At 35.6% G+C, this 27,785-nt stretch overlaps 1 protein-coding gene across 1 annotated transcript in view; it reads right to left on the bottom strand.

Annotated features, from left to right (window-relative positions):
* The window catches only part of GluRIB (Glutamate receptor IB), a 195,797-nt gene that overhangs the window by 63,811 nt on the left and 104,201 nt on the right, over window positions 1-27,785 (bottom strand). Inside the window, 5 exon segments of the mRNA XM_075306386.1 lie at window positions 10,962-11,129; window positions 11,299-11,393; window positions 11,626-11,968; window positions 19,723-20,058; window positions 24,376-24,540. Coding sequence (XP_075162501.1) covers window positions 10,962-11,129; window positions 11,299-11,393; window positions 11,626-11,968; window positions 19,723-20,058; window positions 24,376-24,540 — 1,107 coding nt within the window.

Below are 27,785 nucleotides of genomic sequence, written 5' to 3' on the forward strand. Positions count from 1 at the left end.
TTGATGACAGTCTTTCGTAGAAGTTTCTACGATGGTGGAGGGTACATTAGATTCGGCCTGGCCGAACTTACGGCCGTATCTACTTGTTTAAGATTTAATTTATTTAGTTTAGATTAATAATCTTCATTTAATTTTTGTTTTTGTTAAATTTATGATACACACCTTTGAAATTTGGTTAACTCGGCCAAAGATGTAGTCTTTAAAAGCAATACTACTTTAAGGTAAAGAAAAATATTTAAGGAATTATCATATATACATGCACAGAAAAAGTTATGCTGGCAATAAGCATTTAAATGGTTCTCAAATACCGCAAACATGTTTCTGGTGTTGTTACCGTTTTTTTTTCAACATTTTGAATACAAGTTAACAATGATAGTAACATGGTAAAGAGAAAAAAAAACAAGTATATACGGCCGTAAGTTCGGCCAGGCCGAAGCTTATGTACCCTCCATCATGGATTGCGTAAAAACTTCTACTGAAAACTGTCTCCACAATCAAATTACTTGGGTTGCGGTAACAATTCCGATGGCAAGGTATCTTAGAACTTCCTAACACAGCCTTTTAAATTGCAAGGTAGTCCATACGTGGTATATATTAAACTAAAATTCGTATAAAATTAATAAATACGTATATAATTAAGTTTCACAAAATTTTTTATAGAAATAAAATTTTGACAAAATATAATTTTGACAACATTTTCTATAGAAATAAAATTTTGACAAAATTTTCTATAGAAATAAAATGTTGACAAAAGTTTTTGTAGAAATAAAATGTTGACAAAATTTTCTATAGAACAAAAATGTTGACAAAATTTTCTATAGAAATAAAATTTTGAAAAAATTTTCTATATAAATAAAATTTTGGTAGATTATTTTTGGCTCGAGTGGCAACCATGATTATGAACCGATATGGACCAATTTTTGTGTGATTGAGGATCGGCAATATATAACCATAGACCGATATAAACCAATTTTGGCATGGTTATTAGCGGCCATATACTAACACCACGTTCCAAATTTCAACCGGATCGGATGAATTTTGCTTCTCCAAGAGGTTCCGGAGATCAAATCTGGGGATCGGCTTATATGGGGGCTATATATAATTATGGGTCGATGTGGACCAATTTTTGCATGGTCATTAGAGAACATATACCAACACCATGTACCAAATTTCAGCCTGATCGGATGAAATTTGCTTCTTTTAGAGCAATCGCAAGCCAAATTTGGGGGTCCGTTTATATGGGGGCTATACGTAAAAGTGGACCGATATGGACCAATTTTTGCATGGTTGTTAGAGACCATATACTAACACCATGTACCAAATTTCAGCCTGATCGGATGAAATTTGCTTCTTTTAGAGCAATTGCAAGCCAAATTTGGGGGTCCGTTTATATGGGGGCTATACGTAAAAGTGGACCGATATGGACCAATTTTTGCATGGTTGTTAGAGACCATATACTAACACCATGTACCAAATTTCAGCCTGATCGGATGAAATTTGCTTTTTTTAGAGCAATTGCAAGCCAAATCTGAGGGTCCCTCTATATGGCTATACGTAAAAGTGGACCGATATGGCCCATTTTCAATACCATCCGACCTAGATCGATAACAACTACTTGTGCCAAGTTTCAAGTCGATAGCTGGTTTCGTTCGAAAGTTAGCGTGATTTCAACAGACGGACGGACGGACGGACGGACATGCTTAGATCGACTCAGAATTTCACCACGACCCAGAATATATATACTTTATGGGGTCTTAGAGCAATATTTCGATGTGTTACAAACGGAATGACAAAGTTAATATACCCCCATCCTATGATGGAGGGTATAAAAAAGATTTGTTCACATTTAAACGATAATCACTTGTGGTGTTTTCAGCTAAATGCAGAACAGTACACGCAAAAAAATAATTCTTTCCTCCCAAACGAAATCTTAGACAAACAGAGTTCGTGCCTCATTTGGTTTTCGCTGTAAGGAAGTGTATTTGGAAGAAAAGTATATACCTTTTGTGATAAACGTTTATTCTTTTCCAGGATGTAAAAACAATTTCATAAAAACAAACTCAAAAAAAAAAACATTGTTTTCTTGCTAATTGAATTTTCCCTTACATCTTTCTCACATCCGCGAGGTTTTTTAGTTCTTTCTTGCATCTTTTCCTGTAATACCAACAATTTAGAAGAAATTATACGATTTTATAAATTCTTAAAATTCTTTACCTTTCGCCTAGACGGAGAATCGAACCGCGGACCATGCACTTTGTAAGCCAACACACTAACCACTGAGCTATGTACCTGTTATGGTCATCAATAGATAAATATCCATATAAGTTATATTTATGTATCATAGCTTGCGGCGCCCACGAACCGAATAAACAAAGTTTATTTAACAGAAACAAACATTTAGTTTGGCACCGTGGATCAGTGGTTGCTACGTCCGACTTGCATGACAAGGGTCGTGGGTTCGATCCCTGCTTCGACAAAAGGTTTTTTTTTCGTTTTTTTTTTTTACATATATTCCAGATATGTTCGGAAGATTCCGAAAAAATGTTCAACATTACATTGTACTATATTAAATTTTGAACTGTAAAATGTATATTATTAAAGACCTAAAGTCAGAAAAGAACAGTGTTTGATATAAACGAAATGGACTGTGTTGTTGTTTCAAACATAACTTTTTTTATTGAAAAAAATAAAAATTTTGTAACAAAGAATTTTTTTGGTGATAAAAGTTTAAAATTTTCGGAGCAATTCAAAAAACTCTAACAAAAGAAAAACGTTTTCGGTACACGTTTTCCAAACGTTTTTTTTCTTTGCGTGTACCAGGCTGTAATTCCATCGCGAATTATGTTTATTTCTTAATACAATATAAATGCTTTTGTTAGCGGATAAACAAAAAAAATTAACTGTCACTGCAATAAATCTGCCAGCTATCATACGAGCGGCTTAGAAGTGATAGCAACCTGAAGTTAGTTGGAATACATGTAATCCCCCTCACAATTCGGTTTCGTGCCGACATTAAATATTTCTTACTTGTTTCACACGTTTTTATTTTTTTGTGCCGTGGCCCACTGTCCACCACACGTATTTCTTTTCAAAGCGAATAATCGTTTTCGTTCGTTATATATTTTCTTATTATAGTTGGCTTCCATATGAGAAGGGTAGAGGAAGGCGAATCTCATTCGTAGATATCAGTTGGCTGTGGTCTTTGTTAGAAATGAGCTTCAACTTTACTGTTTACTCTATTAAAGTTTATAAGCTTCCTTTTAAGCCAAGTTTTTTTTTTTTTGTCTCGTTCTCACTTTCTCGACCCGTATTTTAGAAGCATCCTATTGTAAATAACAGAATAGCCCACAAAGTGCAAAAAGTTCAAATGAGATTGGTAGAAAAAAAAAACGACAAACCAAAGAAACACGAAAGAAGTGCAAAACTTTATTGAAGTAAATTTTAAAGTTTTCTCATTTGTATTCCGAACGATTCCTACTATGTTGACTTGTTCAGGCACGAGTTCTGAAGCTTTGCCAAAAAGACGCACAATGTTTCATTGGCTAAAAAAAAAACAAAACAAAAATGTACATATCTTTTGTATAAATTGTAGATTAAATATAAAGTCAATTGATTTTTTTTTCCTTGGAAATATAAAGAAATAGAAGAATTACATTCTGTGTCCCTTATAAGCCTGATGTTATTACACAACTATTTAAATATTAAATTAAAACAAGTCGGGCGAGGCTGACTATATTATACCCTTCACCACTATGTAGACCAAAATTTGTGTTACCTTCTCAACTACTTCTAATTTGTTGGGAGTTATTATGAATGTTTATATTCCCATATATAAATATTTATATCTTACGGCCATTTTCATATAGCTCCGTTAGGCTTTAACTGTCAGTTAACAGAAAGAAAAATGGAAATATCTTTTCTCCGGTTAACTTTAACTGAAAAATTTTCAGCAGTTAAGTTTCTAACTGGCATATGGAATATATACGCAAGATGACAGATATGTAGATATCACGGTTTAAAAGTTCGTTAGCTAACGTTGCACTAACGGAGCTTCATGAAAATGGGTGTTAATTGAATTGGACAAAAATTTTTATACTTCTACAAAATCTCTAGAATTAAAATTTAAAACGGTTAAAGTCCTGGGATGAAACACAATGTTAGTAAAAAACAAGTAAGTAAAGTCTAAAGTCGGGCGTGGCCGACTATATTATACCCTTCACCATTATGTAGACCAACATTTGTGTTACCATATCAACTCTTTCAAATTTGTTGGGAGTTATTATCAAAATTTATATTCCAATTTTGAGACAATTTTTTGTACTTCTACAAAATCGCTAGAATTAAAAATTAAATCGGCTAACACCCTGGGATGAAACATATACATATGTATTCGAGATATAGGACAATTTGAGTAATATTTAAAATTTTTGCTACTCGGCAGTGGCGATTTTACAAGGATATTGGTCAAATCTCGCCAAGATATGTGGTCAATTGTGGGTTGTGATATATTATTTGGCCAACTCGGGTGATATTTCCACAAGTCGGTGCTTTATTTACAATTCGACCATTCTGTGAAAAGTTTGGCATTACAGTGTGTAGAATAACATATGACTACGATATGGGGAAATCATCACAGAATTTTGTGTAAAATGTGGGTATTTTGGCCATATTAGATTAAGATGACACACTTAAATAGCATATTAGGGAGCCACCGTGGTGCAGTGGTTAGCATGCCCGCCGTGCATACTCAAGGTCGTGGGTTCAATTCCTGCTTCGACCGAACACCAAAAAGTTCTTCAGCGGTGGATTATCCCACCTCAGTTATGATGGTGACATTTCTGAGGGTTTCAAAGCTTCTGTAAGTGGTTTCACTGCAATGTGGAACGCCGTTCGGACTCGGCTATAAAAAGGAGGTCCCTTGTCATTGTCCCTTGTCCCTTCATGATAAGAGAGAAGTTCACCAATGTGGTATCACAATGGACTGTATAGTCTAAGTGAGTCTGATACATCGGGCTGCCTTAGGTGGCCTAACCTAAATAGCATATTAAATATATTCTCTGTGGAAACTATCGAGTTAATTGGAGGAAACCCCCATTGAAAATGGGTCTAAGATATGAAACATTCTACAATATTTCCCCAACTTTGGCGTACATATATATGTGAGCTATATCTAAATATGACCGATTTTGACCAAATTTGACATGCATAGTTAGAATAATAATCCTGCTATCTCAGCAAAAAAACATAAAAGGGAGAATAATTTTGGCCTCCGTGATCATATGTGTGTAAATCGGGCGAAAGATATATATGGGAGCTATATCTAAATCTGAACCGATTTCAACCAAATTTGGCATATTTTTCGGACGAACGATATATATGAGAGCTATCTAAATCTGAACCGATTTGGCTGATATTTTGCATATCATACGAAAGCCCCAAAATATTTGGCTGCCCGAAATTTTGAGGAAATAAATAAATATATATGACAGCTATATCTAAATCTGAACCGATTTTTTTCAAAATCAATAGCGACTGCCTTTGAGCCAATGTAAACCTCTGTGCCAAATTTGAGGATGATCAGACTTAAACTGCGACCTGTACTTTGCACACAAAAATACATGAACAGACAGACAGACGGACATCGCTAAATCGACTCAGAATTTAATTCTAAGACGATCGGTATACTAAACGTTGGGTCTCACACTTTTCCTTCTTTGCGTTACATACAAATGCACAAACTTATTATACCCTGTACCACAGTAGTGGTGAAGGGTATAACAAGTAAGTCAAGTCTAAAGTCGGGCGTGGCCGACTTTATAATACCCTTCACCAGTATGTAAACCAACATTTGTGTTACAGTCTCAACTACTTCAAATTTTCTGGGAGCTATATAAAGGTTTGCATTTTCAGATACAAATACTTATAATGGAGACCATTTTTTGTACTTCTACAAAAAATATTCGGATATACGGAATTTGAAGAACATCGGTTGATAAACACGCCAATTGTGATCAGATCGGTGATAAATATGTATATAGCAGCTATATCTAAATCTGAACCGATTTTTTTCCAAAATCAATAGCGATTGTCTTTGTCCCAAGAAACGACCCTATGCCAAATTTGAGGACGATCGGACTTAAACTGCGACCTGTACCTTGCACACAAAAATACATGAACAGACAGACGGACATCGCTAAATCGACTCAGAATTTAATTCTAAGACGATCGGTATACTAAACGTTGGGTCTCACACTTTTCCTTCTTGGCGTTACATACAAATGTACAAATTTATTATACCCCGTAGCACAGTAGTGGTAAGGGGTATAAATATGGGAAATATAATTCTAGAGCAATTTTAATGCAATTGTACAAAATAGCATTTATGATTTATCAGACAATACATATGTATTCGAGATGTACGACAATTGGAGTAGTTTTTACAATTTTTGCTACTTTGCAGTGACCATTTAAAATGGATATTGGTTAGTAGATCTCACCAAGATATGTGGTCAATTGTGAGTTGTGATATATTATTTGGCCAAGTCGGGCGATATTTCCGCAAGTCGGAGCCTGATTTAAAACTCAGCCGTTCTGTGGAAAGTCTGACATTACAGTGCGTAGGATATGACGAAGATATGGGGACGGACATGCTCAGATCGACTCAGAATTTCACCACGACCCAGAATATAAAAACTTTATAGGATCTTAGAGCAATATTTCGATGTGTTACAAACGGAATGACAAAGTTAATATACCCCCATCATATGGTGGAGGGTATAAAAAACTACAAACTTTTGTAAACAGGTGCCTGCGTAAAATATTATGTATTTACTGACCAAACACAATTAGCAATACCGAGCTCTACAACGTAACAATAGCAACAAAGTTGAATACGACATTAAAAAACGCAAATGGACCTGGATCGGACATATACTCAGAAGAAACGACGACGATATCACTAAGTCTACTTTACAGTAGAACCTGACGATATCACTAAGTCTACTTTACAGTAGAACCGGCAAGGACACAGAAAACCGGGAACAACCTGGATGAGTTGGAAAATGTTACTAGCTACGCCAATGTTTAATTGACAATTGTGACAAATAAAACTTCAAAATAAGATTATTTTATACCAAAAATTTTTAAATATTAAAAATATTTTAAATTTACGACAGAAAAGTATCGAAATAAATGGTCCTCATATTAAATGGTAAGTATTACTTCAATTACTTTTGCGAACCGTAACACATTTCTTCATATTTCGAAGCATACATCGATACATTTCCAGATTTCCTCTATTTTAAATTTCTCATTTGTGTAAAAATGTGTTTAAATCAAATTGAGTGACAATCAAAGTTTCTATAAACAAATTTTTTGAGAAATTTTTCTATAGAAATAAAATTTTGATAATAAATAATATAGAAATAAAATTTTGAGAAAAAAATCCATAGAAATAAAATTTTGAGAAAAATATCCATAGAAATAAAATTTTCAGAAAAATTTTTATAGAAATAATATTTTGAAAAAAATTTCTATAGAAATACAATTTTGACAAAATTTTCTATAGAAATAAAATGTTGACAAAATTTTCTACAGGAATAAAGTTTTGACAAAAATTTCTATAAAAATATTTGTTTGGTAGATTTGTGGTAATCTTCAAATTTTGTTAGGTTGTTTTTTTTTTTTTTTTGGCACGAGTGGTAACTGTTGTTACCACACATTATTAAAGATCAAGCCTTGCCGGCTTCTAATTTCCTCCTTTATAGCCACCAATATGTAAAAATTATTACAAATTGTGTTGAGTGAAAATGTCCCTACATTGTGGCCCACGTTCTACAAGACGCTAAATATTAGAAAAACCCTACATATCGGGAATTTCCCCTACTTCTAGCAACACTGGCTCTAGTTGATATTGCACCTACGGGGTGAGTATGCCACTATTATTGAGCCTATTATTAAAAAAGAGAAAATCGTTAAATTAGTGTGGGTAATAAATCCAAATTTGTAAAAATCGAGCAATATTCTTATGTAAAGGGTGATACGGTCAAAATTTGGTCAAGGGAAAACGCGTGTAAATCGGTGAAATCGTTTATTTAAAAAATCTAATTAAATTTCTTTTTCAAGTTCAATTAGTATAAAATTCAGGAAAAATATTCAGTTAGGCTTTCGCTTTTCCAAATCCGAATTGCCGGGCCTCACGCTTGACACCTGCCGTCAGATTTTGTATAGCCACCTGTCCACCTTCTTCGCCACCGAAAGCCAGTTTGCCTTGAACTGCTGCTCGTCCTTGGAGGTTTTTTTTGGTCTTCTTTAGTTTCCGCTTGACAATAGCACAGTATTTCTCAATTGGGCGGAGCTCTGGCGTGTTGGGAGGGTTCTTGTCCTTGGGAACCACCTGCACGTTGTTGGCGGCGTACCACTCCATGGCCTTTTTACCGTAATGGCAAGATGCCAAATCCGGCCAAAACAGTACGGAGCAACCGTGTTTTTTCAGGAAAGGCAGCAGACGTTTATTCAAACACTCTTTCACGTAAATTTCTTGGTTGACAGTCCCGGAAGCTATGAAAATGCTGCTTTTTAAGCCACATGTACATATGGCTTGCAAACCAGATATTTCTTTGCGAACTTTGACAGTTTTATGTGCTTGAAAATATCTGCTACCTTTCCCCTTCCTTTTTCCGTATAAAACTCCTGTCCCGGAAGCTGCTTGTAGTCGGCTTTGACGTAGGTTTCGTCGTCCATTACCACGCAGTCAAACTTCGTCAGCATCGTCGTGTACAGCCTCCGGGATCGCGCTTTGGCCGTCGTATTTTGTTTATCATCGCGATTTGGAGTCACTACCTTCTTGTAAGTCGATAGTCCGTCTCGTTTTTTGGATCGATGCACGGTTGTAGACGATACACCCAGCTTATTTGCGGCATCTCGGAGAGAGAGGTTAGGGTTTCGCTTGAAACTACCGGCAACTCTCTGTGTCGTCTCAGCTGCTTCCGGTTTTCGATTTCCCCCCGATCCAGACTTCCTGGCTGTCGACAAACAAACACTTTAATTACATTTGTAACGGTTGATTTGGCAACTTTTAGCGATTTTGCCAGCTTTGCGTGCGAGTAGCTCGGATTTTCGCGATGCGCAAGCAAAATTTTGATACGCTGCTCCTCTTCCTTGGACGGCATTTTGACAACTGAAGAGTGAATTCCAAAATCAAAATAGGAGCAACATTCTACACACACACCTTCAAAATGAGGGGTGTTCAGGTTTTTTAAATGCAAAATTTAAAGAAATACGTCAAGTTTATATTGACCAAATTTTGACCGTATCACCCTTTAAGAGCTACAAGTACGTATAAGTACGATCGGCTAGTACATCAAAATTTGAAATTTGAGTAACATTGGTTAATAAATATGAGTATTATGGCCAAATTTGGGAAAATCGAGCGATGCATATATATGGAAGCTATATCTAAATCTGAACCAATTTGCATAATATTTTGCGGGTTTGATTAATACCACAGAAGGTTACCTTGTGCAAGATTTGAGTAAGATCAGTTAAGAAATGAGGCCTTATGGTCAAACATAAGGTTATTAGGGGCGAATTTTTCAAAATCGGGTGATACATATATGGGAGCTATATCTACATCTGAACCGATTTCGATGAAATTTTGCACATACAGTTAGTACTATAGAGGACTGGATCTAGCCAACTTTTAGTAAGATCGGTTAATAAATAAGGGTTCTATGGCCAAATTTGGGAAAATCGGGGTATACATATATATGAGAGCTATATCTAAATCTGAACCGATTTCAATGATTTTTTGTACATATAGTTAGTGCTATAGAAGACTACATTTAGCCAAATTTGGGTAAGATCGGTTGATAAATAAGGGTTTTATAGCCAAATTAGGAAATTCGGGCGGTACATATATATGGGAGGTATAGCTAAATCTGAACAGATTTTCATGATTTTTTGCAAATATAGTTAGTGCTATAGAATATTACATTTAGCCAACTTTGAGTAAAATCGGTTAATAAATAAGGGTTTTATGGCCAAATTTAGAAAAATCGGGTGGCCAAATTTAGAAAATATGGGAGAAAGAGGTAAATCTGAACCGATGTCGATGATTTTTTGCACATGCTATAGAAGATTACATTTAGCCAACTTTGAGTAAGATCGGTTGATAAATAAGAGTTTTGTGGCCGAATTTGGGAAAATCGGGCGATGCGTGTATATGAGAGCTATATCTAAATCTGAACCGATTTGGATGAAATTTTGCAGACTTGAAGGGCGATGAAAAAGATTTTTTTTTGCCAAATTTGGTAACGATCCGTTTGTAAAACAGCGCAATGTAACCCGATACATATATATGGGAGGTATATCTAAATTTGATGCGATTTCTTCCAAATTCAATAGCGGTCGTCGTCCTTGGGCCCAAAAAACTCCCTGTACCAAATTTCATCAAAATCGGTTAATAATTGCGACCGGAATCCTGTGAACAACAAATACATGGACAGACGGACGGACCCCAAGCGCTAGATCGACTCAGGCGGTGATTCTGAGTCGATCGGTATATATTTTATGGGGTGTAAAATCAATATTTCTGGCAGGCATATTTTTTGGCAGATCAAACTGATTATACCCTGACTACTAACTATGTAGTTTAGGGTATAAATATGGCGATTTACTTTGTTACTTAACAATTCAGCCACCCTGTACACTCATGTAAAATTCATTTCTTCCGAATCGATTTTACATTTACTTCCGCATCTCAACTGAAAATTGTCATTGCTCTTTGGGCGACCTATTTTTTTTTTTTGAAAGAAAATACTACAGCATGACTCATAAATAAATCCTTGAATTCAAATGAATTTATTTTTAAATCATAACACGCAATAAACAAAAAATTATTCATATAAGTTTGTTGTAATCTGCTTAAAAAATATTATTAACTGCAATTAAAATCAACTCACCCAGATTTCCTGCGATAAAGGATTCATGAAACTAAAAACGCCCGGTGTTTGTTTCACTGGTTTTTTAATCATTATCGAAATGCCCAGTGACATAAATGGTTTGCTGAAATCGATGACACGTTCACGTTCAGCAGTAATTGTCATGGCAGCAATTGCAATATCAGCTTCCTGAAAAGACAAAGGACCATACATGGAAGAAACGACGAGAAGAAAAAATTATCAATAATATTTGTATAAAGGATAATGTGTGAAGGGTATGACATTAAAAAAACAAGAACAAAAATATGTTCGGTGCTAATTTGTTGTACATGAACCGGGGGCTCATCTGTTTACTTACCCTGCGCACCAATTCACCCACCATACCATCCCAGCCACCATGGATTTGAGGATTTTCCGATCCATACAAATTGTCCTTGACCAAACGCATTTCATCTACAACACAAGGTTTGATATGAAAAACGTCAAGAAGAAAAGTTTCGTAACACAAGGAGGAAATAAGTAAAAACCTTAATGATGGATGCTTAAAATAGGCAAATTAAAAAAACAAGCGAGCAACAAACGCGTGACCACACGTAAACACGTGCCAACACTAGGCAGCTACTACGTGTTCCTCATCTGTGTGGAGTGTTCATTGCTCAGATGCTAGACCCCATGAACCACTTACAATTTATTCCAAGCCTCTTGGCCAACAAATCAGCCAGGTCCTTGCAGTAGCCCTCAAAACGATCATTACCCTCCAGTTTCTCGCCACCTATTGAACGTTTCTCCATGATGTAGGGCTCTTCGAGGACTGTTGTCACAATGTACGTTCGATTCTTTTCGATTTCGGCCAATGGCTTGAGACGCACATACTTGGCCGTTAAGGGTTGGAAACCGGCTTCATCACTCCATTCAGCTACCTTGACCATGGCACTGTTGACAGTCATTTCGACAACATGCAATGTGTAGTTAACACGTCTCCCATCATCGTTGAATTTTATGTCACCGGTAAGGCCTTCGATTTCCACCTGTAATGAAACAGAGTAAAGCAATATAGCAAAGTTGATTGAGGTCTCATCGTATCGTCCATAAACGAAAAAAAAAAACGGCCACATGCTGAGTAAGCCATAGTCTAATGTAGGAAAGAATGATGCGACGCGTTGAGTTTGTTGGAGTATTGGGAAAATTGCAAATAGAGATGAATGGGGGAGATGAGTGGTTCTGCCTTATTGAATGTTTCCTACTTGCCAGAAAGACTATGTGAAAAATACCAAGCTCCTGGCAAGGATAAAATTGGAATAAAGTAAACGGTAAATGACACATCAATTAATTTTTATTGAGCCCCTCTTCATTCCAGTTTAAACAAAAACCCTTTGTTTGATTTGAGTGAGTGGGCTGAAAGAGTGAGCTGTGATTTCATGGCAAATTTAAATATATCCTTCTTTTGTCCAAGATGATTTTACGAAAAATGTAAAAAAAGCAAATTAAAAGGCTATCTCACTTTAACCTCTTCTGTGGTGAGCTCTACCAAAGGCAAATAAAAATGAGAAAATAAGGGAAATTATGTAAATATTTTGTTGTTGTTGTTCTTTACTTTCAAAATGTAAGGGCACACAATAGTTCGATTTACAATTTAATCAGCGACAAAAGATTTAGTCAGTTAGAGTCTTTTTTTTCTACTTGGAATGACAGAACTTGGCAGAATTCGAAATTCAGATATACAATTCTCGAAACACACTCACCAAACTTTGACACGGATGTATTAAAATTTTGCATACGAAAAACCTTTAGCACATTTATATTGATTAATACACCTAATGTTTGACACATTTATATGTCGCCTCAAGATAAATGGGAGCAAAATTTCTGCGTCTATTCCCTCTAGAAGCCAAATCACGAAATCCGTCTATATGGGCTCCAATATTTTACATTTCCATAGAAAAATGTCTTGCCTAACCAGAGTACAGGGTAAATTTTCTCCCGAGTCCCTCATGAAATCCTTATAAATTTTTGATTGGGCTATACTAAAACGTGGACGTATATCAACAAAATTTAAATAAACAAATACTTCTGGGGTTTTAATATCAGTCAAATCGGATACATCGTGTGGTGTCTAGATAATCAAGAAGTAAAATAGTGGAATTGGTATATACGGTATGACGGGGGTTTCAGGCACTTTCACAGTTTTACTTTGAAATTTTTTAAATTGATTTTTTTTTTTGGAAAAAAGGCAATTGAAAAATTGAATTGCCTTGCATTCGTGTGTCAATTGGAAAAGAGAACATTTTCATTCTGTATCGACTTCACAAGCATAATAAGTTGCAAGCAAAGATTTTTATAAAATAAAACATAAAGAGAAATTGGTTTTGATTTGCAAATAATATGTATTGCAATGAGCTGCGAAATACAATTTTTATCTTTAGCCGAAATCCTTTAATTTTTTTTTTTTAAATTTGAATACTGGTCCGACATCATTAAATCAAAGAAAGTTGGACAAGGCTGCTATTTGGACACAGATCTTTTGGAATCAGTGGGATGACTATCCCACAGTTTGCAAAATTGGCATATGGAATTTTGACATGGCTGAAGCGTACAATTTAATTTGATTGTGGAAAAAAAGGCTTTCAAAATGTAAATTGATGCGGCATAAATATCCCAAATTTACCTAAATATCGCAATTAGCTATAAATTACATGAATCAACAAAGAATCCGGGTATCAAAAGAAATTATATATAAGGAAATTATTTCTAGAGCCCTGTCTGGCCTACACTAAAAATTACAATCAATATAGATCAACGTTTTCCAGAAAATACTATGGAGACCGCAAACCTACTCATCTATATATGTATATACTCTTAATTTAAATTATTCTTTTCAAGTTATATTAAGAAACTGTAACTCAAATACTGGTCCACAAGCGCTTGTTGGCTGAGCATCTCAAATAATTTTCGTGAGTATTATAGAATCTTTGTTTTTATTTATCTTCTTAATTTTTTTTATTAGTTATATATCTATGGATGATGGGGATTTCCATTATATAAGATTTTTCAACTGATTCTGATTTGTTTTGTTGTATTAGAATTTTAAAACATGGAGATAGGCCACTTATTGCAATTTAACATAATTTTTAATTCCCCTTTAATTTATTGGTTGATCTAGAAATAATTGTTAATGATTCCTAAAAATATGCAATATTATTAAAGTATTTGAGTTTAATTTCCGAAATTGAAGGTTTGAGCGTGTAGAGTGTCAATAGGGCTGACAACCACCATGGTCAGCAAGGCAGGGTGGGACAACCGATCGGATATCAATGACACCTAGATATCCATTTTCCGGGTACGGTTCCGTTTTATTTTAAATAACTAAATAGGTCTGTCATTGTGAGAAAAAAATGTGTATGCTACCATTAAAGTTTTATTGTTAGTGTAAGCGGCTGGGATCTAACTTCGGCGACAAGAACACCCCCCTCCTCTGAGCAAGGTCGGTACATTCGGTAGCAACGGTCAGTAGAAGTTAGGATCTAGGGTGAGAGTCGTTACAACGGGAGACTACATCAAAAACGGGCCATCTTCGAATTTTACCTCCTAGAAAAAAGAATCAAAATACCAAAATTCAGGACGATAACTTCACTATGACAACAGAGAGAAGTTCACCATGAATACATAGTGTTACAGATATGAATTGCAACCAACTTCAGATTGTTATCATTTCTAAACCGCTTGTCTGATAGCTGATAGATTTACTCCATTCACAGCTTATTTTATTTTTTACAATCTTAAAAAAGAATTTTTACCTATTGTATCCAGGAATAAAATTATTCATGATGGAATTTCGTCCAATGGACGAAAAAATCAAAATCCACACCGCAGTGGTAGAAAACTGGCTCGTGAGCTGAACATACCGCGTGAATGTACGAAATATATAATGAAAATACAAGTATATACGGCCGTAAGTTCGGCCAGGCCGAAGCTTATGTACCCTCCACCATGGATTGCGTAGAAACTTCTACTGAAGACTGTTATCCACAATCGAATTATTTGGGATGCGGTAACTTTTGCCGATGACAAGGTACCTTAAAACATCCTAATACCGTAATATATACCACGTAGTCCATATGTGGTATATATTAAACTTAAAAATGGCCGATTAAATACGTATATAATTAAGTTTGACAAAATTTTCTATAGATATAAAATTTTGACAAAATTTTCTATAGAAATAAAATTTTGACAAATTTTGTATAGAAATAAAATTTTTACAAAATTTTCAAAAGATTTAAAATTTTGACAACATTCTCTATAGAGCTAAATTTTGACAACATTTTCTATAGAAATACAATTTTGCCAAAATTTTCTATAGGAATAAAATAAATAGAAATAAAATTTTGACAAAATTTTCTATAGAAATAAATTTTTTACAAAATTTTCAAAAGATTTAAAATTTTGACAACATTCTCTATAGAACTAAATTTTGACATTTTCTCTAGAAATAAAATTTTGCCAAAATGATCTATAGGAATAAAATTTTGACAAAATTTTCTATAGAAATAAAATTTTGCTAGATTATTTTTGCTCGAGTGGCACGCATGATTATGAACCGATATGGACCAATTTTTGTGTGATTGGGGATCGGCTATATATAACTATAGACCGATATGGACCAATTTTGGCATGGTTATTAGCGGCCATATATTAACACCACGTTCCAACCGGATCGGATGAATTTTGCTCGTCCAAGTGGCTCCGGAGTTCAAATCTGGGGATCGGTTTATATAGGGGCTATATATAATTATGGACCGATATGGACCAATTTTTGCATGGTTGTTAGAGACCATATACTAACACCACGTACCAAATTTCAACCGGATCGGATGAAATTTGCTTCTCTTTGAGGCTCCGCAAGCCAAATCTGGGGATCGGTTTATATGGGGTCTATATATAATTATGGACCGATGTGGACCAATTTTTGCATGGTTGTTAGAGACCATATACTAACACCATGTACCAAATTTCAGCCGGATCGGATGAAATTTGCTTCTCTTAGAGCAATCGCAAGCCAAATTTGGGGGTCCGTTTATATGGGGGCTATACGTAAAAGTGGACCGATATGGACCAATCTCTGAATGGCTCTTAGAGACCATATACTAATACCATGTACCAAATTTCAGCCGGATTGGATGAAATTTGCTTTTCTTAGAGCAATCACAAGGCAAATTTGGGGGTCCGTTTATATGGGGGCTATACGTAAAAGTGGACCGATATGGACCATTTGCAATACCATCCGACCTACATCAATAACAACTGCTTGTGCCAAGTTTCAAGTCGATAGCTTGTTTCGTTCGGAAGTTAGCGTGATTTCAACAGACGGACGGATGGACGGACATGCTCAGATCGACTCAGAATTTCACCACGACCCAGAATATATATACATTATGGGGTCTTAGAGCAATATTTCTATGTGTTACAAACGGAATGACAAAGTTAATATACCCCCATCCTATGGTTGCTCCAAGTTTGAGTTCCAAAATGTGCGAGAGCTCACCGATGCACAAAAACGATAGACTGGGGGAGCCAAGGGGTAGAGGTGTACACGAGAGGCGTATCACATACACTCACGCACATTCATGGCAGACAAATTTTATTCACCGATGCTCATGCACGATGTTTTTGGTAAGACTTACGCTCGCGCACACTCACGTAAAAAACATTATGCTTACACATGCACGAAAAACTTTTAAGGACTCCTACTCACACTCACGATCAGAAATGCCGTGAATCATGAAAACTCTAGTGACTCACGAAAAACCGCTTCATTCAAGAAAAATTATAGTGGTCCTTTATGGGCGAGAATAATGGAGTGCTTATTGGATATAGAGGCAATCATAGAATTGTATGAATAATTTATCTTGTGGATTGAAAATGTGATCTTGAAACAAAAACCCGAGTTCGTTATTAACCCTCTAATGCCCAAGCCCACCTTTAGGCGGTCTTCATTTTGTAAGGAAGCTTTTAGTAAAACACACCTTAAGACAACAAAAATGGGTAAGATAAAAAGAAAACTTAGTTAAAACTGTTAAAGAGGCTTTGCAGCATATACTAAATGCTACCGTATAAATTTTTCTTGTTTACTTTTCTTGCTTTCGTGTCGTTAACATTGAAAATTTAATCAGCTGTCAAAAAAATTGGGGCATTAGAGGGTTAAACTCTTAACCTCATAAGTGTCTCTAAAATTATAAGAGAACTAAACTCGTAAGCGTTTATGTTTCTTAGTGTACATTTCCGAATTTCGTGACTTATGCACACATGCTCATTTGGTTACCCAGCAAAAAAAGCGTCGCCAAAAAAGTAATGAAAATGTTCTTTTTGGATCCAAAAGTGGTGCAAAATTGAATTAAACATGGGCTTGTCATAGGACGGAAGTCCTCCATTTCAACAGCCGATGCACTGAATTTGCGTTACTTCTTTAGGTGTGATCCGAATTCAATGTTTTCGATGTAAATTAAAAAATTCTGTGATATTTTGTCAAATAAATAATTTTTATAATTTTCAATGGATTGTAACGCTTGTCTAAAACGTTTGACCACAAATATTCTAAAAAATTCAAGATTTTTTCAGATTGGATTTAGCATTCTTTTTTTTGATAAAATTTAAATGATTTGTACCATTTTATGAACTCTTGCTCTGTTTTTAACCTATTTGAAACAAAACAAGTAAGGAAAGTCTAAAGTCGGGCGGGGCCGACTATATTATACCCTGCACCACTTTGTAGATCTAAATTTTCGATACCATATCACATCCGTCAAATGCGTTGGGGGCTATATATAAAGGTTTGTCATTTTTACAACTTTTCGTTTTAGAGTCATTTTTACAACTTTTCGACTAAGCAGTGACGTTTTACATGGAAAATGTTGGTATTTTGACCATTTTTGTCGAAATCAGAAAAACATATATATGGGAGCTATATATAAATCTGAACCGATGTCAACCAAATTTGGCACGCATAGCTGTAATGCTAATTCTACTCCCTGTGCAAAATTTCAACTAAATCGGAGTTAAAAATTGGCCTCTGTGGTCATATGAGTGTAAATCGGGCGAAAACTATATATGGGAGATATATCTAAATCTGAACCGATTTCAATAAAATTTGACACACTTGACTACACTACTAATTGTACTCCTAGTGCAAAATTTCAACCAAATTGGGCTAAAACTCTGGCTTCTGGGACTGTATTAGTCCATATCGGGCGAAAGATATATATGGGAGCCATATCTAAATCTGAACCGATTTCAATAAAATTTGGCACACTTGACTATAGTACTAATTCTTCTTCTTGTGCAAAATTTTAAGCAAATTAGGGTAAAACTTTGGCTTCTGGGACCGTATTAGTCCATATAGGGCTAAAGATATATATGGGAGCTATATCTAAATCGGAACAGATTTCAATAAAATTTGTCGCACTTGACTATAGTACTAATTGTTCTTCTTGTGCAAAATTTTAACCAACTTAAGGTAAAACTTTTGCTTCTGGCGCCATATAAGTCCATATCGGGCGAAATGTATATATGGGAGCTATATCTAAATCTGAACCGATTTCTTCCAAAATCAATAGGGTTCTATTCTGAGCTAAAGCACATACTTGTGCCAAATTTGAAGTCGATTGGGTTAAAACTGCGACCTAGACTTCGATTACAAAAATGTGTTCACGGACAGACGAACATGGCTATATCGATTCAGGAGCCCACCCTGAGCATTTTTGCCAAAGACACCATGTGTCTATTTCGTCTCCTTCTAGGTGTTGCAAACATATGCACTAACTTATAATACCCTATTCCACAGTGTGGCGCAGGGTATAAAAAGTTTAAATTACCCATTAAAAATGTGAAATAAGCATGTATAAAAAACTGAATGAAACAAACTTCCTGTGTAGTTCAAGTAAAGAACATCATTGGGAGTACATATTCTGGAAGTGCTTTTAAAGTTGTGCCTTTGGAAGAACTTCCAAATTTTTTTGCTGGGTAGTTAATCACGCCCACTAGTCACGCGTGAGTCACTTCTCTGAGAGGTCCTTCAAAATTCGGACAAACATTTCGGCCGTAGACCATGTACAGTTCAGCACAATTCGCACCATCGCACTCAGCACGCGTAAACAAAGAATGGCTTAAAAAGGGGATTCCTTGCTTCATTTCTACCGAACAATGGCTACCAAAATCTACGGATCTCAATCCGGTGGAATTTTTCGCCTGAAATATTTTGGAGAGTATGATTGGCACTAAAAAACACAAAAGTAACATTCATCTCAATGCGGCGCTTCGAGAATGTGTCCAAAGTTGATGTTATTTCCGACATTTTTGCTTCGAAGAATAAATAAATATAAAAAATATACCGCTTTACTTTGTATCGTTTTTTATCAGCTCTCCTATATAGGCCGAATAACGATTATCTGGACATTATCAAACATCCAGAACTTGGTTAACTCGGGCGTAGATTGTAGGTCGATAATGTGAGGTTCCAGAATCTGTATTTCTACTATATTTTATCATTATCATTATTTACCATTATACTCTTTCATTAAAGTTCGGTAGAAATTTTTCCTTAGTTACCATCACTATCGATTTCTTTATTTAATTTTAAAATTCTCTGTCACACGATGTTTGCTTTTCTTTGTCAATGTTCATTACCTTAAGGCTACTGAAATTCTTAATTTAGTTCTGAATATAACATTATAGATAGGTGTGCGTTTCTGTGTGTATTTATGTGGGTGTGTTTTTTTTATCTACTTACCTTTCTCAGATACCGTGAAATCTTATCACCATGCTCCCAGGGTGTTACCCAACCCTTTCCCGTATTACAATCCAAAGCACGTGACGCACTATTACTACCGCTTCCGCTTCCAACTCCTCCAGATCCGCCTCCGCCACTGCCACCATTCGATGAACCACCCATAATGCCGCCACCACCATTCGATAAGCCGGAAGCATTGGCTGAGGTGGATGCGGCAGCCATTAGTGTTTGGCCACGGCGAATGTTATTGCGAAATTGATCGGGTTTCTTGCGTAGGATTTTATTAAAGGCCTCCACCAAAACGAATACAGCATCGTACATAAGTGCTGCCTGAGCCTGAGGCCAGGATTGATGAGTGGGTGAGTGAGGAAGTGCGTAAGCATAACAGTGGTATTGATGTAGTGATAGCAGCAGGTGGTGGACACCATTTTTAATGATGATTGTTTGTCACAAACAAGTGGTCGCCACAACAAACCAGAAAATAATGAGCGGACGAGGAAGAGAGAGAGAGAGTGTGGTTGAAAAGAGCAAAATGTAAATATTTAATGAGTTATTTTTATAAAACACATTCCAGCAACCATTAATTTTCATTATAAAAGCCAACACTTCAAGGACATTGAAGGCAACAGCTCGTTTAAGAAATGTCACCAATATCAATGTGTGCGGCAGGCATACAGTCTACAATAATGACCTATGGTGCACAGTGGTATGATATTGCATAAAATTAAAGCATAAAAAATGTTTATAATCAAAACTAGGAAAAATACTAAAATCATCGATTGGTGGACTTTTTGTAGAGTGCAACGACAAAAGGCGATTAAAAGATTTGACTTGATTTTCAAAAAAGTCGTTTGGTAACAGGTTGGCTTATAAGTCCCCAGTCTAACAAAGAAAAACACATTTTTTTTGTCTAAATTCGTTTTTATTATTCAACATAGTTCCCTTCAAGAGCGATACAACGATTATAACGACCTTACAATTTTTTGATACCATTTTGGTAGTACTCCTTCTTCCTTTTTGCCTCAAAATAGGCCTCAGTTTCGGCGATCACCTCTTCATTTCAGCCAAATTTTTTCCCTGCGAGCATCCTTTTGAGGTCTGAGAGCAAGAAAAAGTCGCTGGGGGCCAGATCTAGAGAATACGGTGGGTGGGGAAGCAATTCGGAGCCCAATTCATGAATTTTTGCCATCATTCTCAATGACTTATGGCACGGTGCGTTGTCTTGGTGGAACAACACTTTTTCTTCTTCATATGGGGCCGTTTTGCCGCGATTTCGACCTTCAAACGCTCCAATAACGCCATATAATAGTCACTGTTGATGGTTTTTCCCTTCTCAAGATAATCGATAAAAATTATTCCATGCGCATCCCAAAAAACAGAGGCCATTACTTTGCCAGCGAACTTTTGAGTCTTTCCACGCTTCGGAGACAGTTCACCGGTCGCTGTCCACTCAGCCGACTGTCGATTGGACTCAGGAGTGTAGTGATGGAGCCATGTTTCATCCATTGTCACATATCGACGGAAAAACTCGGGTGTATTACGAGTTAACAGCTGCAAACTAGAGGTGTGCACGTGAGTAATAGTTTACTCACGCTCACGCACACTCACGACAGAAAAATCATACTCACGCACACTCACGCACGATATTTTTTGGTAGGACTCACGCTCACGCACACTCACGAAAAGAAAATTTGTATTCACGCACACTCACGCACGAAAACGTCGTGACTCACAAAAAATACCGTGACTTACGAATAATTTTATGATTAATTTACCTTACCGAAGTGTCTGAAAACATGAGCATTATTAAAATCAAGAAAAAACATCTCAGGTGTCACTAGAATTGTAATTGATTTTAAGTATTAAGCGTTTTATGGTGGTGAGCAGGAATATTGTCGTGAGTGTAATTCGTTACTCACGCACACTCACGAAGATATTATTTTCGTGACTCACGCTCACGCACGACATTTTGGTTTGTTAATCACGCACACTCACGCTGTTGTCATGAGCGTGACTTAGGACTCACGCACGAATCACGAAAATTTTCGTGAGTCACGACAATTTCGTGTCACGTTCACACCTCTACTGCAAACACCGCTCAGAATCATCAACGCGTTGTAGTTTTTGGTCAAATGTGAGCTCGCGCGGCACCCATTTTGCACAGAGCTTTCGCATATCCAAATATTGATGAATGATATGACCAACACGTTCATTTGATATCCTTAAATATATCTCTGCTATCTCGATCAACTTCATTTTACGGTCATTCAAAATCATTTTGTGGATTTTTTTGATGTTTTCGTTGGCAACCACCTCTTTCGTGCGTTCACCGTTCTCAGTGCTCATTTCACCACGCTTGAATTTTGAATTTTGCATACCAATTGTAGATTTCCCTGGGGCAGAGTCCGGAAACTCATTATCAAGTCAAGTTTTTGCTTCCACCGTATTTTTCCCCTTCAGAAAACATTATTTTATCAAAACACGAAATGCCTTTTTTCCATTTTCTTCACAATAACAAAAGTTGCTTTACAATAGACGCTCTATCTCACAAACTAATTAACTTACAGACGTCAAATTTTGACACGAATCATTTGAAAGTTGGTACTATATAAAGATAATATGCATTTAATACTAGCGACACCATCTATGTGTCAGACCGGGGACTTATCAGCCAACCTGTTATTTGTTATTGATTCCGAGCCAAAGAAGTAGCTTTTTATAATATATTATATAATAATGACTAACATATAATGACAATAATAAATACTTCCCGGTAATATTTGATAATTCTCAAAATGTAATGCAGTGTTAATAACTTATTAAAATATAAAAATTATATAAAAAAGAATATGTAATGTAACGGTAATTCTGAAGATTTTTCATTTAGGACTATTCTTCATAAATATTTCATAATAATTGTGTTTTAAATACATAACCTTACCATATTATATATTAAATAAATACTTTATTAGGTATATTATAAAGTATTTCACGAATCCAACTCCCTTAAACAACCAATTTGTATTTCCATTTTAAGCGTGAATTTAGTTCGCGTTTAATTTTACTTAGTGAATATATTACCCCATGTTCTAATATTCGGAATCGCAAGTCGAAAGAAATTACTTTTCTTATAAGAAAATAACAAGATACCCTCCGTCTTTAATCCAATTTCATTTTAAACATCTCATTAAAGACAACAATATAATTTTTTTGATTTTCTATTTCTACAATATTCGTTCCTACTCAAGTATTGTTCATCTTACCGCATTACTCGGCGTATTTTGATCCAATGTAATCGGCGAGTGAAGTCATTATTTTCGAGATTTGGTTACCAGAGTCAATAAGTGGTTATTTTACAAACTTTTGTATATCTACAAATAAGTGATTACATATTAGGTGAACATATGCTCTAACTGCACTACTTATTTCATGGCCAAAAGTATGCTTGTGGTGAAGTACTTTCCTCGTAGGATATGCGTATGTAAATGTAATCCGAAGCGATTCCAATTTATAAGTGGTTATTTCTTTTTGATTGGGATTACCTACAAGATTACCGGGTAATGAGAGTTTTTGCTGGGTTTATGATAAGTTCAATATGAACCAACGCAAAATAAAATTTTCGTACGATTCCCAAAAATATTAAGAATTACAATGGTATTAATTTGGCTCCAATGAGTTTGTTCTTTACTTTATTTAATTTTTACAGAAATCTGAGTTAAAGACTCTTAAAGTTTTTAGTGTTATAACGGTTAATTCAAATTAAACTGTGTTAACATTTACCGAATTTGTATTTTCATCAAAATAGTTCGGAATTTCTTAAAATGTTTAAATCGTATCACATGTGTGCCGATCTTGAAATTGGTGAATTTCTTTCTTTTTATAGCCGAGTCCGAACGGCGTTCCACATTGCAGTGAAACCACTTAGAGAAGTTTTGAAACCCTCAGAAATGTCACCAGCATTACGGAGGTGGGATAATCCACCGGGAAAAAACTTTTTGGTGTTCGGTCGAAGCAGGAATCGAACCCACGACCTTGTGTATGCAAGGCGGGCATGCTAACCATTGCACCACGGTGGCTCCCAAAAGTATGTTTGTCAAGTTTATTTGGACAAACCCTGCAAAGATAGTTTGATGAACGGCCATGGCAGAACTGCAACATTCCTCATCGGCATCCTCTACTTGCAGCGAAAATCAACCAATCATCCGAATAAATTCGGATAATTCACTACACCCAAATGAAGTACACTTGAACCTCCCGAAGGAATGTTTTTTTTTTTGTTATTAATAAATTTGCACATCACTTTTCCTTTGCCAAAGTCAAATCACCAATTTGAGTGCATTTGGCATTGTTTATTTTGTTTTGTTTTTGTTATAGTTTCTTTTCTTCATCAATCATTATTTTCTTTTTCATTGACTAAACCCAAAGTGAATTACACTTGAACCTCCCGAAAAAAAGTTTCTTTTTAAATAAATTTGCACATCACTTTTCCGTCGATGAAACCACTGTGCACTGGATGGTATGCCTCTGACACTTAATATTATGTTGTATTCGTTCATTTTATTTCTTTGCCCCTTCCATAACGATTGGTAACTATAATCGAATTTCGGGTCCTTTGGGTATGCGAATACAACTACGGATGTTTGTAAAACTTACCGATATCGATTCTCTGCCAGCACCAATTGTAACGGCTGGATCCAAATGTTTTCCGCTTTCATAGAAATCCTTAACGAAACGTCGATTTGTATCAACCAAACGGAAGCCGGTTATATTGATAGCTCCAAATTCAATTATTTCGCTTTCCCAACGGTCATCCATAACCTAAATCAATGTAGGTACATGCAACAACAACAATAGTAAAAAGGATAAGAGAAAATGACAGCACAACAAAAAAAAACCAAACGAACGAAAGATAGAAAGGAAATGTTAGCTTTTAAGGATCACAAAATAAATTTACATTGATATTAACATTTCCCTTTTTCAGTATAAACAACAAATTTTGTAATGTGTCTGTGTATGTGTGTACAAGTGTTTTTAGGTAACCATGTATGGCTTAGTGTGCTAAACAAAAAGACCTGTGAAATTATGTGAATATGTGACAACATTCCCGGAAACCGGATACAGCTTGAACATAGTCAATGTATAAGAGAGGTGGAGATGGAGAGATTAAGAGAATGTTGGCATTTTGTATTTGCAACATAATTGTTTATTAATAACTGTTACATTCATCCTTTTTGTGTAATTGTGTTTGTGTTTTCGCTTTTATGTAGCCTTGAATGAAGGAAAATTCTATACAAAAAAAAAAAAAAAATGAGACGGAAACGGAAACCTTCAAAAAGGTCTGGCTTCATCAAAGACTTCGTCAAAGGAAACAAAATTCATATACCACACAAAAACCGACCTCCTTCAAATGAACTGGAATGTACTATAGGCTCAGTGTCACATGCCATCATCCAAAGGACAATTTCTCCTACCACTGTGAAATTTTATTCTATTCATGTGTCAGCTTTTATATTTTCATTTTTTTTTTGCAAATTCAACAGCTCACAACAGCTGTCTCTATGCCGACACAAATGATGCTAACAAGTGGGATGTGATGACTGTGAGCACTTGTAGACTTTATATTTTCCAGGACAATCGAATTATTAGGAAATGTTAAGGTAAATGGAATTAACTTTTTTCGTTACCTTAGACGGCTACATGGATTTGACTTAAATTTAAGGATTTAGCTAAATATTCCCAAAACATTTAAAATTTGTTCCTATAGTGATTGTATAACGTAAAGGACCACATTGAAAGGTTAATCTTTTAGTCTCATTTCAAATAACAGCTTCAAAGATTTGTATTTGTATTTGTGAAAAAGTTAAAATTTATAAACCCGAAGGATACAATCATCAATTGAATAAAATATGGTCGCAGATGGGAAATTATATCCAAGCAACCAATAATCTTATATTGGCTACACTTTTAAAGTATTTACCTGTAAACTGACCTTTTTTCAGTGACAGTGCATTTCGTTCTTTACAAACTTACAAAAGCATTTTAATCTAGTGCTCTCAGAAATAAAGCAATTCATGATGGAATCAAAGCGTGATAGTGTGACTGCTTTATATTTGACTGGAAACGAAATTGTTGTGGCTTACAAAAATTTATGTTACTCACATGTGAGCCGTGAGTCATCTTTCCCGTAGGGTAATATCGCATAGGAGTGGAATTCGCTTACAATTTTATGACACCTATGATATTAAGAGTTTAACAAGTATATACGGCCGTAAGTTCGGCCAGGCCGAAGCTTATGTACCCTCCATCCCATGGTGGAGGGTACATAAGCGTAAAAACTTCTACTGAAGACTGTCATCCACAATCGAATTACTTGGGTTGCGGTAACACTTGCCGATGGCAAGGCATCTCAAAACTTCCTAACACCGTAATATATACCACATAGTCCATACGTGGTATACATTAAACTAAAAAGGCCGATTACATACGTATATAATTAAGTTAAAAGTTTCTATAGAAATAAAATTTTGACAAAATAAAATTTTGACAACATTTTCTATAGAAGTAAAATTTGGAAAAAATTTTCTATAGAAATAAAATTTTGACAACATTTTCTATAGAAATAAAAGTTTGACAAAATTTTCTATAGAAATAAAATTTTGACAAAATTTTCTATAGAAATAAAATTTTGACAAAATTTTCGATAGAAATAAAATTTTGACAAAATTTTCTATAGAAATAAAATTTTGACAACATTTTTTATAGAAATAAAAATTTGACAAAATTTTCTATAGAAATAAAATTTTGACAAAATTTTATGGACCACCTTCTAACACCATGTTCCAAATTTCAACCGGATCGGATGAATTTAGCTCCTCCAAGAGGCTCCGGAGGACAAATCTGGGGTTCGATTTATATGGGGGCTATATAGAATTATGGACCGATATGGACCAATTTTCTATAGAAATAAAATTTTGACAAAATTTTTTATAGAAATAAAAATTTGACAAAATTTTCTATAGAAATAAAATTTTGACAAAATTTTATGGACCACCTTCTAACACCATGTTCCAAATTTCAACCGGATCGGATGAATTTAGCTCCTCCAAGAGGCTCCGGAGGACAAATCTGGGGTTCGATTTATATGGGGGCTATATATAATTATGGACCGATATGGACCAATTCTTGCATGGTTGTTAGAGACCATATACTAACACCACGTACCAAATTTCAACCGGATCGGATGTATTTTGCTCCTCTAAGAGGCTCCGGAGGTCAAATCTGGGGATCGGCTTATATGGGGGCTATATATAATTATGGACCGATATGGACCACTTTTGGCATGGTTGTTAGAGACAATATACTAACACCACGTACCAAATTTCAATCGGATGGGATGACTTTTGCTCCTCTAAGAGGCTCCGGAGGTCAAATCTGGGGATCGGCTTATATGGGGGCTATATATAATTATGGACCGATATGGACCAATTTTTGCATGGTTGTTAGAGACCATATACTAACACCACGTACCAAATTTCAACCGATCGGATGAATAATGCTCCTCTAAGAGGCTCCGGGGTTCAAATCTGGGGATCGGCTTATATGGGGGGCTATATGTAATTATGGACCGATATGGACCAATTTTTGGTACTTGGTGTTAGTATATACTAACACCATGTACCAAATTTCAGCCGGATCGGATGAAATTTGCTTCTCTTAGAGCAATCGCAAGCCAAATCGGGGGATCGGTTTATATGGGGGCTATACGTAAAAGTGGACCGATATGGCCCATTTGCAATACTATCCGACCTAAATCAATAACAACTACTTGTGCCAAGTTTCAAGTCGATAGCTTATTTCATTCGGAAGTTAGCGTGATTTCAACAGACGGCGGACATGCTCAGATCGACTCAGAATTTCACCACGACCCAGAATATATATACTTCATGGGGTCTTAGAGCAATATTTCGATGTGTTACAAACGGAATGACAAAGTTAATATACCCCCATCCTATGGTGGAGGGTATAATAACGCTCTTGATTTTAATCATGCTCATATTTTCAGT

The sequence above is a fragment of the Haematobia irritans genome, chromosome 4 (genome assembly GCF_050003625.1).
Source record: "Haematobia irritans isolate KBUSLIRL chromosome 4, ASM5000362v1, whole genome shotgun sequence".
Lineage (NCBI taxonomy): Eukaryota > Metazoa > Arthropoda > Insecta > Diptera > Muscidae > Haematobia > Haematobia irritans.